This window comes from Natator depressus, chromosome 1 (genome assembly GCF_965152275.1).
Source record: "Natator depressus isolate rNatDep1 chromosome 1, rNatDep2.hap1, whole genome shotgun sequence".
NCBI lineage: Eukaryota > Metazoa > Chordata > Testudines > Cheloniidae > Natator > Natator depressus.
In genome coordinates this window covers 323142353-323156023 of record NC_134234.1, presented here as the reverse complement: position 1 = coordinate 323156023, position 13671 = coordinate 323142353, and the positions used below count along the sequence as shown (strand labels likewise).

The following is a 13671-nucleotide window of genomic DNA, read 5'->3' as shown; positions in this document are numbered from 1 at the left end:
AGCTGTATATTTAAAGTAAAAATACTGGGCCAGATCCTCATTTATGGCCATAGAACCTTAAGTGCAGCTTAGGAGAGGTACAGAAGTACCCTTTCCATTCCCCCAGTCCAGGAACTGCTCTTCACCAGGTTAATCTCCCTAAACCCGGAGCTGCTGTAACCTCCACTAACTACCAACAGCTACAAGGAAACATAACAGTTGCCAGGGTTTGCTAGGGCAGGGCAAAGTCCTGGCCATGCCTCCTATGCTTGCAGCGAAGAGGAGGGGTGACAGTTGCTGTATAACACCTCTGCATCCTCCCATGCAGAAGTGATTTTCCCTATTTCCCCAAGATTTAGGACTGGTTTGTGCTAGAGCAGCCAGAGTATGGCTCAGGTCCCCCATTTTCTCCAACACTGACAGTAGCAAGATTATGTTTTGTTCCAGGGAAAGTTTGAGTTTTTCAAAGAATTTGATTTTGTCCAACTGTGTATTTTTAATGTTAACATGTGGCAGAAGTGGAAAACATTGCAACACGGAAAGTTTCTAATGTAACACTATGAAGTTCATGCGCACAACTTTTGTATATTTAGCTATCTAGAGACAAAATAGTCTGGAATCAGACAGGACCTACTGACTCTCCTTGACTTCTTCATCTCTAAAACCTATAATTACCAACATTTTTTTACTGCTTTTTATTTTAGCAGCAGACATACTACAAAAACACTGCAGAGAGCAAATGCCATTCTCAGTTGAAGTTTCCTTATCTCCTGGAGTAATGTTGCATGCACACTTATAGCACTGGAGGTAACAATCACTCACCCTTTAGGCTGGTTCTCAAACTCTTCTGCCCACTGCTCCTGGTTATCTTCAGTGGAAAGATCCACATCTCGGGTTGTGGCAAAATTGAACTCACTGCCTTCAGTTCCATGGAAATAAATGGAGTTTCCATCTGATTGACAGCTATGCTATAGATAAAAGGAACATGCAAGAGGTGGTTGTTAAATGGTTTTTGTTTTTAATGGCAGCTGTCTTGCTCACGTACAATCAGAGCTCAGAAAAAGTCATTAAATTATTTAGCATTCACACCTGAAACAGAACAAAAAATAGTTTGTTCATTCTTCTTTATCTTTCTTGAACAACTCCCAGTTATTACTGCCTCTCAATATCATATTTTCTATTGTCTTCAATTTCAGACCTCTGTAAAGTGTATAACTTTGTTTTCATAACAATAACAATTTTAAAGCATTACATTGCATCTAGCTCAGACCAAAAATCACATTCCTATATTCAAATAACTTAGTAGTATATTCAATCTAGGGTGGATGTTTTGCCCCTTTAGAGGTTCAGAGACATGTCTTGAAACAAATGCCAGATCTTCTTTGCCTGAATATTTGCCAATGGAGTGTTGTGGTTTGTTATTATTAGTCATATAAATGATATTAAATAAATAAATTAGATTTAGATAACATAATAACGTTTGGACTTTTGACATTTATAAATGAAAAAACTATTGCATATGTTTAATTCAAACATATTATTTTCTGTCGGCACCATGTTGCTGAGATTCTATTATTATTAATTTATATTAGAGTAACACACAGAAGCTGAACCGAGATGGGGGCCCTCTGGGCTGAACTCTGTATAAACGCAAAGCAGGAAGCAATCCCTGCCCTGAAGAGCTTGCAGTCTAAAGAGACTGGGGGGAGGAAAGGGTGAGGAGAAAAAGGAAACATTATTATTCCCAAATGGGAACTGAGGCACAGAGAGATTAATTTAGTTGCTCAAGCTGACACATGAAATTGGCTGCAGAGCTATGAACAGAACACAGATCTCCTGAATCCAGTCTGAAAGAACATCCTTTCTCCAATCTTTTTAATCCCTTTCTACAAATACTCTTGGTCTGTGAAAGATGCTTTTCATCTGGCATAAAAATTCAGAAGAAAACCATATATCTTTTCTTCTTTCTGAAATCCCAGTTTAAAAATTTCCCCATTTTTAGTGACCGGATGAAAGGAGGTACATTTTCAAAATGTGAGAAAGTTGATCAAGGAACTTAGTAGCATACAATTTCTGTTATTAAAATAATTAGTTTAAAACACTTTTCAAGAGAGCCTTGGGTATATTAAAAACTGAAGGATGAAACAAGAATTGGTTAATTAGAATAATTTTCCATTACTATCACAATTCATAAGAATGAGATACAATAATGAGATTTCATATTCTGGGAATTATTGCTGGATGCAAAATCACATTGACCTTTTCAGTATAATCTATGCTGGCTGCTCTAACTCAAACCCCTCATAACTGGTGACTGTCTGTAAAGGGGAATGAGTATGATGCCCAACTAAACTAATAAGAATGAAAAAAGGTCAAGGTAGTGTCAGGGTAATTCCATAACTTATATAAGATATAGGATATGGAAAGCAATGGAAAATTGCACAATATTTCTTTTCATAATTTCATAAGAACAAAGTAAAAATGATGATACTTTGTAGCATTCCACAGCTCATCGTCAATTTAATACTGTGAGAGCAAATTAAAATTGAAGCGAGTTTGCCAATGATTTTCAAACTTGGGTACCTAAAGTTAGGCAGTTTAGTTCATATTTAGGCTTGTAAATAGGAGACCCAATATTCAGAGGTGTAGAGTACCTGCAGCTTTCATTACTAGAGAAGTAACCATGTTTGAATTTAGCCCATTGACTTTTTGGTCTAAGGGCATGCAGATTGTTGCTATATTTATGTTGGAATGACAGTCAGATTCAGTGCAAAATAAGAACTACTAAACTTCACTTAGAGAATGAAACATGGTATAAAGATATAAAGAGAATTTCAGCAGCTGAAATAAGTAAACTTCTGTGAATATATTTAGCCCCAAATAGAGGTCAAAGCAATTATGAGATTTAGAAATGCTGATAAGCCATGAGCTATGTTTACTCTAGAAATAACAAGAATTCTACCACAAATATACAATAAGCTTGAACCAGTCAAGAAAATACCACGACACATTAAATATGAGACAACCCAATATACCTACAACTAAAAGAACAATTTTTTTTCCACTGGGTTGTGACACAAAGTATGTATTGATAGCAACTATTATCTGAACACAGTTTTCTATTTTATACCTCTCTGAAAAGCATCCCTTGTACTACACTGTTATTAACTACATATGAAATGTATTTTGCTCATCTATTTTAGTACCTTTTATGTTTGCATATATCGCTCACTTGAGACTTAAGAGTAAAATTAATTTGTTTATTTTGTTACTTGATTTTCAGTATATCCATTTGCAGAATGGGGAGGAAGCTAGCCATTTATCTGTCATTCAATCTGCCACAAAATTCTTTTTTTATGCTCAGAAATAGTGAAAATGAATATACAGAATGAAAATTAATCCTTAGGCTGCAGGATCCAACTTTTCAAGTTTCGGTCTTGTTGTATCTTTTATTAAACAGTCAGAACTTAAAGTGGAGAGAATTATCTACCATAGTAGAATTATCTACCATAGTTGCATACAGACACTGGAGCATCATTTATAGATCTAGTATAGTTCTCAGTTGGCAAGTTACAACCAAGCATTCATTTGATAGCTGACTATACCGTTTGTAATTACTTACTTGATGAAAGGCAGCAATTAAAATCTACCTCAAACAGATGTAACCACATTAGCATTTAATGGGTAGTATGTCCTTCTGCAGTCTACAGTAATATATATTATGGTAAGTGTGACGGAGTTTCCATTAAAGTAGTCTGGATAAGTAAATAGTCATTTTGACTACAGAGTCAAAAAAAAGTAATTTTTATTGTGATGTACTGCAGCTGTGTGCGGAAGCTTTGCAAAATTCAACAGGACACAAAGCTATAACTTATCTAATTAGGTCTATAAAACTATATTTTTACTTTCAGATAAAGCTCTGTTGTGTCTGTGTTTTGGGTTGTGTATGTGTGTGTATTCCATACTTATTTTGTGTTAATTAGGTTAAATTGACCTTTGTTCAGGTTAACTTTGGCTGTAGTCAACTTTTTTACCTGTGACACAGCCACACTGGAGAGAAAGGTTAAACTGAGGTTTATGGGTTTATTGTTATGTGAGTTACCAATAAAGGCAAAGCCCATGAAAGGGAGTGGCAAAGATGTTCAAAATTGAGGCTTGGATTTTTAACAGAGTCTAAAGGAGCCAGGTACCCCTATGCCATTAAAATCCCTGCCTGAGTGTCTAAAGTTGGGTACCTAGAAATCCATACTGGGATACCTAAATGTAAGTGGCCTGATTTTTAAAGGCACTGAACACCCATAGTTCTTATTAGTCACAACGGGAGCAGTGGGTGCTTATCAGCACTTTTGAAAATCAGCTCAGAATTCTGTTCAGAGAAAGATGGGAACTCCATTGATTTACTGATTTTTGGTCTTGATCTCAGCCTTCAAGAGCCTTACTCTGACCTGCCATGTTATCTGTGAGATTTGTTTTCCTTATATAACCATCCTCAGTTTGTGCTTCATTTCTGATTTACATTTAAAGTTTTTCTTTTTCTTTTATCTTTCAAGTTATTACTCTTAGTGCTTGGTATTGCTCTTTTTTATTTCTGTTATATTCAATTCACAGCATTTTGATCCTTACAAAAAACACTTAGCTAAATTTTCAGTGAAGCAAAGCTCTACTGATACACTTCAGTTCTGAGCCGCACCATCCCCCCCAACAATGTCAGTCTTGTTCAATCATCTAACAGACTGCTGACTGTGCTGAATTACAGTGTGCATTTGTGATAGGGCTCACTGTGTACTCTGGGGACTAAAGTAAGACCATCATGCTCATTTTCTCTTTTGATCAAAATAGGATTTGAATCCAAGCCTCTAGGAGTGAACGGTTACTATTTTTACTAATGTTCTATGTCATCTCATTCCCAAAGTAAATATTCTGTGTCAGGTTGTAATTATTTGTAGTATTTAAAGTATTTAAATCTAGTTCTAATGGGTTTTCTATTAAAGAAAGAAAAGTACTAAAATGTGAGCAAAGGTATTATGAGCCAAATCCATAGCTGGTATAATGGGAAGGCATAATTCCACTGATGTCAATGGAGTTGCACCTGCTTTTTACAGAAGTTAATTTGGCCTTGCATTTAAGATACTGGACATCTTTTATCTAAATGATCAATTTAAGAGTCAACGTTCTCAGTTATATCTTGATTTATACGTTTTTGAATGTGTATGCAACATTAGATTAAATTGCTAAATAATATTTGTAATTCAAGAGACCATATGACATCAGTACATGAATGTATTTCCCTCTGTTGTTATTGAAGCATCAATTGCAGTTCCATAGTTAAAGCTGCATTGAGTTTTGCATTTAAAGCAGGGATTCAATCACATATGAAGCATACACCATATCACCTCCCAAATTACAGCATTCCCTCTGAGTACAAAATCAATTTTTCTGAAAATTTACAAGTATATGGCTTAGTTTATGAGTTAAAATTAATTTAGAAAATGGATCCTTTAAGAAATTAAAAACCTGTGTCATTCCATAGTTTTCTTCTAAATTGTCTTAATAATAGAATAATTATTCCCATATAGTTAAAACTCACTGAAGTTATGTTCAAGCTACTTCTGAAAACTTTGTTTTAGGATTAATGGTCATTTTTTGTTATTCTTCATAACTGAAAATTTTTCTTCAGCAGAGGCTGACAATTTAATGTTCTTCTACAGAAAATTCCATCACCTTTTTTAATATAGCGGCCACCTCCTATTGTTCTCAATCAGAGCGAGGCTACAGGGCTGCCATTAGCAAAATGGTGTGTCAAGGTTCCTTCCCCACTCTGAACTCTGGGGTACAGATGTGGGGACCTCCATGAAAGATCCCCTAAGCTTATTCTTACCAGCTTAGGTTAAAAACTTCCCCAAGGTACAAACTTTGCCTTGTCCTTGAATAGTATGCTGCCACCACCAAGCGTTTTAAACAAAGAACAGGGAAAGAGCCCACTTGGAGACGTCTTCCCCCAAAATATCCCCCCAAGCCCTACACCCCCTTTCCTGGGGAAGGCTTGATAACAATCCTCACCAATTTGTACAGGTGAACACAGACTCAAACCCTTGGATCTTAAGAACAATGAAAAATCAATCAGGTTCTTAAAAGAAAAATTTTAATTAAAGAAAAGGTAAAAGAATCACCTCTGTAAAATCAGGATGGTAAATACCTTACAGGGTAATCAGATTCAAAACATAGAGAATCCCTCTAGGCAAAACCTTAAGTTACAAAAAGACACAAAAACCGGAATATACATTCCCTCCAGCACAGCTTATTTTACCAGCCATTAAACAAAAGGAAATCTAACGCATTTCTAGCTAGATTACTTACTAATTTAACAGGCGTTGTAAGGCAGCATTCCTGATCTGTTCCCGGGAAAGCATCACACAGACAGACAGACCGCTTTGTCCCGCCCCCTCCAGATTTGAAAGTATCTTGTCCCCTCATTGGTCATTTTGGGTCAGGTGCCAGCAAGGTTACCTTAGCTTCTTAACCCTTTACATGTGAAAGGGTTTTGCCTCTGGCCAGGAGGGATTTTATAGCTCTGTTTTCAGAAAGGTGGTTACCCTTCCCTTTATATTTATGACATGGTGGATTTCAGAATGGCCTCTGCCTCCCGTGGTTGCCAGTAAGAGTGAAGCCATGCTGTCTTCAGGGAAGATGGCAGCCACAAGAAAATGAAAAATGAAAAAAATCGAATGTATGTTTAAAAATCAATTTAATCGAATCTGGTACTACAAATACCCATTTCATACTAACTGCAACTGTATGGCTATTGCATGCCATTAAGGCAAAATTAAGGTTGCTTGGGTGTCTTAGCTGTGCATTCTCATACCTCAACACGTATGGATTCCTTTTCAGTTTAACCTTAACTCTGAATTTCCTGAGTTTCTTATGCATGATTTTTAGGGTAATTAGAACATCCCTGTAATGCTTTAGTGCTAAAGTTACTGGCATGTATTCAATATTGACTCCAGTTTAACCTAGGTTTTATCTGAGAATTATTTTTTGTACATAAATTGCTCCATTAAATCAGTCCTTTAAATTGCAGCTGTGGTATTATGTTAAGTTGTGTTATGTTGTATCACATGGCAATGCAATATGCAATGGCTAAAATCTAAATGAACAACACATTTTTGGAGTGGATACAACTATCAGTTTGTCTAGCAAATACTGGTCCACTTTTTGGCATATTATCAATAGACTAGGCATCCCTCTAAAAGCTTATAACTTGAATTATCCATGGGTGTTTCAAATCCAGGAATAAAAAAATCTTCCACAGCACAATATGAGGACATTAGATAATCATTTGAAGATAGTGACTATGGGAAAGAGCACAGAATGGTTTCAGAATCCAGCTTTTGAGAAGCGTCTGTGTTTGATCAATCCTGCATTACTTTATAAGTTACAGTTTTTAGATATTATATCATCTTTTAGATATTGTATCAGTCTTTCACCTAATTTAGGAAGATGTCTCTAGGAAAACTTACTGATCTTCTGAAGGTTAGAAAAGTTTCAATTAGGACTGTTCTAATCTGTTGGATTTCAGAGGCAAATGACTAAAAACACATGTGGTTATTCTCATAATTGTTTTTGTATAACTATGGATTGGTTCAAGGCTCAGAACCTAACTTAAGAAGTATTCCCAGATTTTTGCTATCACTGCGTCCTTCCTAACCCTAGTGCTACACTATATGACATATACATATTTGCATAAAGAGGTATTGGGTAAAATTTTCAAAAGTGATGTAGGCTCCTAAATCACTTAAGCACTTTTGAAAAATGTACTCATTATTAATGATATGTATTACAGAACTATCTAGAGGCCTCAGCTGAAATCTGGGCCCCACTGTGCTAGGCACTGTAAAAATATATAGTAAGAGACAGTTCCTGCCCTGAAGAGTTTACAGTCTAAATCAGGGATCTCAAACTCAAATCATTATGAGGGCCACATGAGGACTAGTACATTGGCCTGAGGGCCGCATCACTGAAAACTTTTCATAAAACAATACAAAAGTATAGTCAAAAATGAAAAAAAATGAAGAGTAATATAGTATGCTATTAAAAGTCAATGTATTAACTTTTTAAAAACTGAAATGCGAAGAGGGGTTTTAATAAAATATAAACACCTGTAACTGTTCCTTATGTGGTCAGTAACACTGTTGATGATCTACACCAGGGGTCTCAAACACGCGTCCTGTGGGCCTTTTCCTGCGGCCCACCATAGGCGCTGACTCTCTCCTGCACTGCGTAACACTTTCCACCCCCCTGGTCACAGTGCAAAGTTGAGAGGGAAACTGAGGCTCACCTAGGAATTATAAAAATGTTACAGAAAATTTCCACTTCATCACAGACACTGTCCAGTGTCCCAAAAGAGAGACCCCTGGGCAATGGGGGGGACCTAGGGGTGCCCAGAGCCCCTAACAGAGAGACCTCTGGGTGATGGGGGGGACCTCTGGGTGCCCAGCACCCCTAACAGAGAGATCCCTGGGTGATGGGGGATGGTGCCTGGTGCCCCTAACTAACAGTCTATCACAGGGGTCTGAAACACATGGCCCCACTCCTACCCTACCCCTTCCCCGCCCCCATTCCAAACCCTTCCCCAAAGTCCCTGCCCCAACTCCACCCCCTCCCTGCCCATATTCCAGCCCCTTCCCCAAATCCCTGTCCCTGCCCTGCATCTTCTCCGCCTCCTCCCCTGAGCGCGTGGTGTCCCCGCTCCTCCCCCCTCCCTCCTGGAAAGTCCTAAGTGCCGCCAAATAGCTGTTTGGTGGCGGGAAGCGCTGGGAGGTAGGCAGAGGAGCGGAGACGCAGTCCGCTGGGAGTGGGGGGGAGAGGGGAACTTGGCTAGGGGCGGAGTTGGTGCCTATGGTGGGCCGCAGGAAATAACTCCATGGGCGCATGAGCGTGTTTGAGACCCCTGGTCTAAATAGACAAGGGGTGAGAGGGGAAACAAGTACAAAGAAGTCACACAGCAGATCAGAGGACAGAACCCAGATCTTCTAACTTTGAGTCCAGTGGCCAAGTTACTGGACCATGCTGCCTCTCATAAAACTGAAATCAAATATTTTTATTTTAAGTGTGGCACAGTAACACTCCGGTTTACATAGGTCTGCAGGGACATATGAAACTTTCATAAAATAAGATATCAGTAAAACTGTGGGAATATGCAGGAACCCATTACAAGACTGGCAAGGGAACAGAGAGACACACATTTGGGTTAAAAAGTGGGGGGTTCATAAAAATGAGGCTTCTTTCCTATTTGTTTATGTCAAAAATTGTGAATCAACAAATATTATCCTGTTTCCCTGATTGTATGGATTTCTTTTGCTTGAAAAGCAGAACACAGTGTAACTAAGTGATACAATTTTGCCATTCAGAAAGCATCAACAGGAAACATCAGTGCTACATTCCCCAGTGTAACAGATTTTTGGCCTCAGTTGTGGATAACGTCTTCTTGAGGTTGATCCCCATACTCAGATGTAAATGTTAGTGGCTTCACCTCTGTGCTTTTAAAATATTCTCAGTCACCTTTACCATCATTTAATTAGGTTTTTATTAAAGATGAGCACTGATGCACCGCTTCGCAGTATCTCTCTGGGGCCTAATGGCCCTGACGAGTCTTTCCGATAGCTGAAGCCTCACAATTAATTTTTTGGCAACATTGCTTACAATGGATTGAATATACTGGGCATTTGGGCAATGCCAGCTTGCAAAGGGCTGGTGGCAGATGGAAAGAAATCTGCCCAGTATGCCTCACCTTTCCATAAGCAGAGTCATCAATTTCCTCCATTAAGGAGTTGTCACTCGGCCCACCCAGCTGGAAGAACATTACAGATAACCATGCTGGCTGGTGGCACACAATTCAAATACAAAATGCACTTTAAAAGGAAACTAAAATATTGTTTGTAGGCCAATTGAAAATGCATTACTTTGACCACAGCCAATTTTTTAATGACTGTAATATTTTAAGTGATTATTTTTTGCCACTTCAGATTGCTCCTTAGAGAGGAGAGGTTTTTTTTAATTAAAATCTAGGCAGCGCAAACAGATGAGATGTTAGAAGCAGAGGAAAGAGAAATAGAATGAAGAAAATTAATTAAAGCTGCATTATTGGCAGAGTCATAAATTAGACATTGTGTCTTGCTGGGAGTGAGTCATGTTGGTATTTGGAACTTCAAGATTTTAAATGTGATAGCAGGTAGGTGGATTGAACTGATGTTAATACAATTCTAATTCACATACAATTTCTTGCCCTGCTAACGTATTTAAAGGTATAATTGCCATCATTCGGAACTAAGCAGTTCTATGATTTTGACTCTGAGGACTTCTGGGTTGAAGTCCTTCCTATTTCTAAAGGAAATATGACAATAGAATTGGACACATTTCCCCATTAGGTAAATAGAGTTTCTAACATTTTCCACATGTTAGATTTTTAGATAATTTACAGCAAGTTACAAAACTTAAAACTTGGCTAAGAAAGCAGACCAGGTGCAAGCAGGGTTACAGTGCACCTTCCCCTTGCAAAACAATAGGTTGAAACTTGCTCTGTAATGTGATGAGAGGCAGTTTATAAAGTGTGATTTTGCTCATCATTTCTTGTTACAGATTGTCATTCAAATGGTAGCACTAGAAACAATTTGCCTTTTTATGAATCAAGCAACATTAATTCTTTATGTGGAGTATTTTATGATGCATGTATAAATTGACTGTACAACTAATACATTGCAAACTTGGGATTAAAACTATTTTCAGCAATGGTTTGAATGGCTATTTAAACGGTATGTGTGCAGCTGTGTTAGAACCACTGATGTTCTAGTATTCCAAATGTGTTATTCTACAGTAGTGAGCCTGATTCTGATCTTGCTTGCCCGGGTAAAAACCAGAAGTAACTTTATGGAAGCCAGCATTCAATGATGTGAAAGGAGAATCAATCCCAGTGGTTTGATCTCTTTTACATTTCACCAGTGTTACTTTACACTGCTTATATTATGCTGTATCACACAGTGAACTGGGAAGGCCAGATCCTTTGTTGTTTACAGTGACTAACTCAGTGTTTCTCAAATGCGGCCACCGTGGCTGCATGTAGCCACCAGGGGGTTTTCCTGCGGCCACAGACTCCTGGGCTGTGACTGGGAAGGGGTCAAAGTAGAGCCCCTTCCCCTCCCTGTTGCTCCTGGATGCACCACATTGGTGATGGTTGCTGGGGCCACCAGCAGGGGTTGGGCCCTGCCCCCCTCTTGGGGCACAACGCTGGAGAAGCAGGCAGCCAGTGAGTTCCCCACCTTTCCAGGGGTGGTGGGGCTCAGGCTTTGGACTTCATCCCTGAGGTGGTAGTCTCTGGCCTCAGGGCTTTGGTCTCCAGCACAAGGCTCTGGCTGTGAAGCGGCGAGGCCCAGGCTATGGCCGCACAGCTTCAGGCTCCGTCCGTGGGCCCTGTCCCCTGGCCGTGGGGCATTAGGCTCTGCTTCCCCTCCCCCCGCTGGCCTGGCCACCCATCCAGGGCTTAATTTGTCCCCAGGTTTGTGGGGCTGAGTAAGTCTGCTGTGAAAAGTGATACTTGTATGTTTGTTAATATCACTTTTCACAACAGACTTATTAGATAGCAATAAATAAATGGATGTGTATATGTGCATATTTATTTCTTTTTCCTAAAGCTAATTAAGTATTTTAGGAAAAAGTGTGAGAGCAGCCAGCAGCCAGAGTTGGTGGCTGTACTCTGAGGTCACCGAAATATCCTGAGAACCCCAACCTAGGGACTGTAAAGCTAATGAATCCAGCCACCGGAGATATCCCCGGTGAAAGGGGATTCTCTGATTGCCACAGAACTGGAATATAAAGTCTATGCCATTCACCCTCACAGTTCTAGTGTACAGGATGTGGGCTGGATTATGCTGCACTCTAATTATTCTCAGCTGTCAGAATGGTCCAAGGAGTCATAGACAGCCAACTGTAAGGCCTGGTTTACACACAATTATTGTACCAATTTAACTATTTTGGTCAAGTTAGTGATGTTTTTAACCTGAATAGTTAAACTGGTAGAACCCCCTCATGTGAACACAGTTATACAGGTATTAAGGTGCCTTATACTGGTACAGCTTATTCACATAAATTTACAGGAATAAGATATACAGCTGTATAACTGCATCCACACTAGGGATTTGCACCACTTTCAAATTGATATAGTTAAAGCAGTACAAAAACTGTGTGTAGACAAGCCCTTAGTTAGAGCAGTCCTGGGGCTGCTCTGATTTCTCCTGGGGGTTAAGAATACAGGAGGCACAAAGGTAGATTCAGTCAGCATTGTCCCTTTCACTCTTTTCTTGCAAGCAAACACAGTTAATACAGACCAGAGACTTGATTCCTCAACCTACTGTTTGATATCATTTTTAAAAACTACAAAGGAAATATACAATGTTGTTCATTTGAAATAAATAAATAGAGCACAATCAGTTCACAAGGGTAAAAATATATTAAAAAGGTCAATGCCAGGATGTTGGTGGTGAAAAAGAACACATGGTGACAAAACTGTGTCACTCACACTGCTTCACTGGGGGTTCAATGAAGATTTGGAATTCTGATCTGGACTTGCTATTGTGGAGTAGTTTAGCCAGTCTTTTTGCCAGTGTCTTGTGAGTTTGTGTGCATGACTTCTCCGCTTGCTGACACCCAGCAATGCACATTCAGGAAAAAGATGTGGAAAAAATCCCAGATCTAGGATTGTGCAAATCACTAAAGCACTAGGGGTGAGGGCCTAGGACGTGAGTTTAGCCAGTCAGTTGATGAAACCGCCAGAAGTGGCACAGCAGCTGGCATATCTTTGTCATACACGGCAGATGCCTGCTCCGTTAAGGAAGATATTCTGATTTACAGATGTACTTCCAAGGTATTTTTCTGAGTGTGAACTTTGATCCCCTTGAACTGGCACATTTTAAAAAAATTTAGATTGGCGTGAATGAAGTCAATCTTCATTGTACACATGGCAGAACTATTTGGAAAAGCATGCAATGTATGTTCAAAGCTGTTTTATAATTAACAAAATAGGGGACATGCACACCGGGAGAGTATCCCACAACAGGGTGCTCACACTATTGTCAAGTGGATAATACGCTGAGAAACATTTTTAAAACAATCCATTGTGTGCAGTACATCTCTTACAGTATTAGCCTATTTGATCCGGACAGTGTCTCTGAGTTTGATAGAGTCCCCAACTTTGGCACCCGAGTGATTTTAATTAAGTTTATTAAGGGTGGCTGGATACCTGTCTTTATCTCTCCTTTTCTATCAGAAAGAAATATGGATGATTTTCTGTTCTCCCAATGTCGGCTGCTGTAAGGAGCAAGTACATGGTGAAGCACTTGTCAGATTGATATGCAAACGTGTAGATTTGCAACTGCTCATCTATTTGAAAAACATGCCATATTGCAGCTGCTTTGTTTAGGATGGGTTGTAGGTTGGGAGTGTATGTGAGAAAGAACGAATATGTGAAATGCCCTCATTTCTCTTTGGGTTTCTTTCCCTTTGTCCTATGAAATTAGTCAGCCTTATGGTGTAATTTTTCAAGTAGTTTTGGAGAGGAATAGAACACTCATCCTACATTTTCTATATGCACAACATAGACTGAATTAGTTGTGCAATAAAGTGTTTCTGACAAATAATAATGTC

General features: G+C 39.0%; 1 protein-coding gene across 2 annotated transcripts in view; it reads right to left on the bottom strand.

Annotated features, from left to right (window-relative positions):
* Positions 1-13671, bottom strand: part of RELN (reelin) — a 452196-nt gene that overhangs the window by 176524 nt on the left and 262001 nt on the right. For both annotated transcript variants that reach the window (XM_074942520.1, XM_074942521.1), the window contains exon 11: positions 802-947. In XM_074942520.1, coding sequence (XP_074798621.1) covers positions 802-947 — 146 coding nt within the window. The remainder of the gene's footprint in view (positions 1-801; positions 948-13671) is intronic.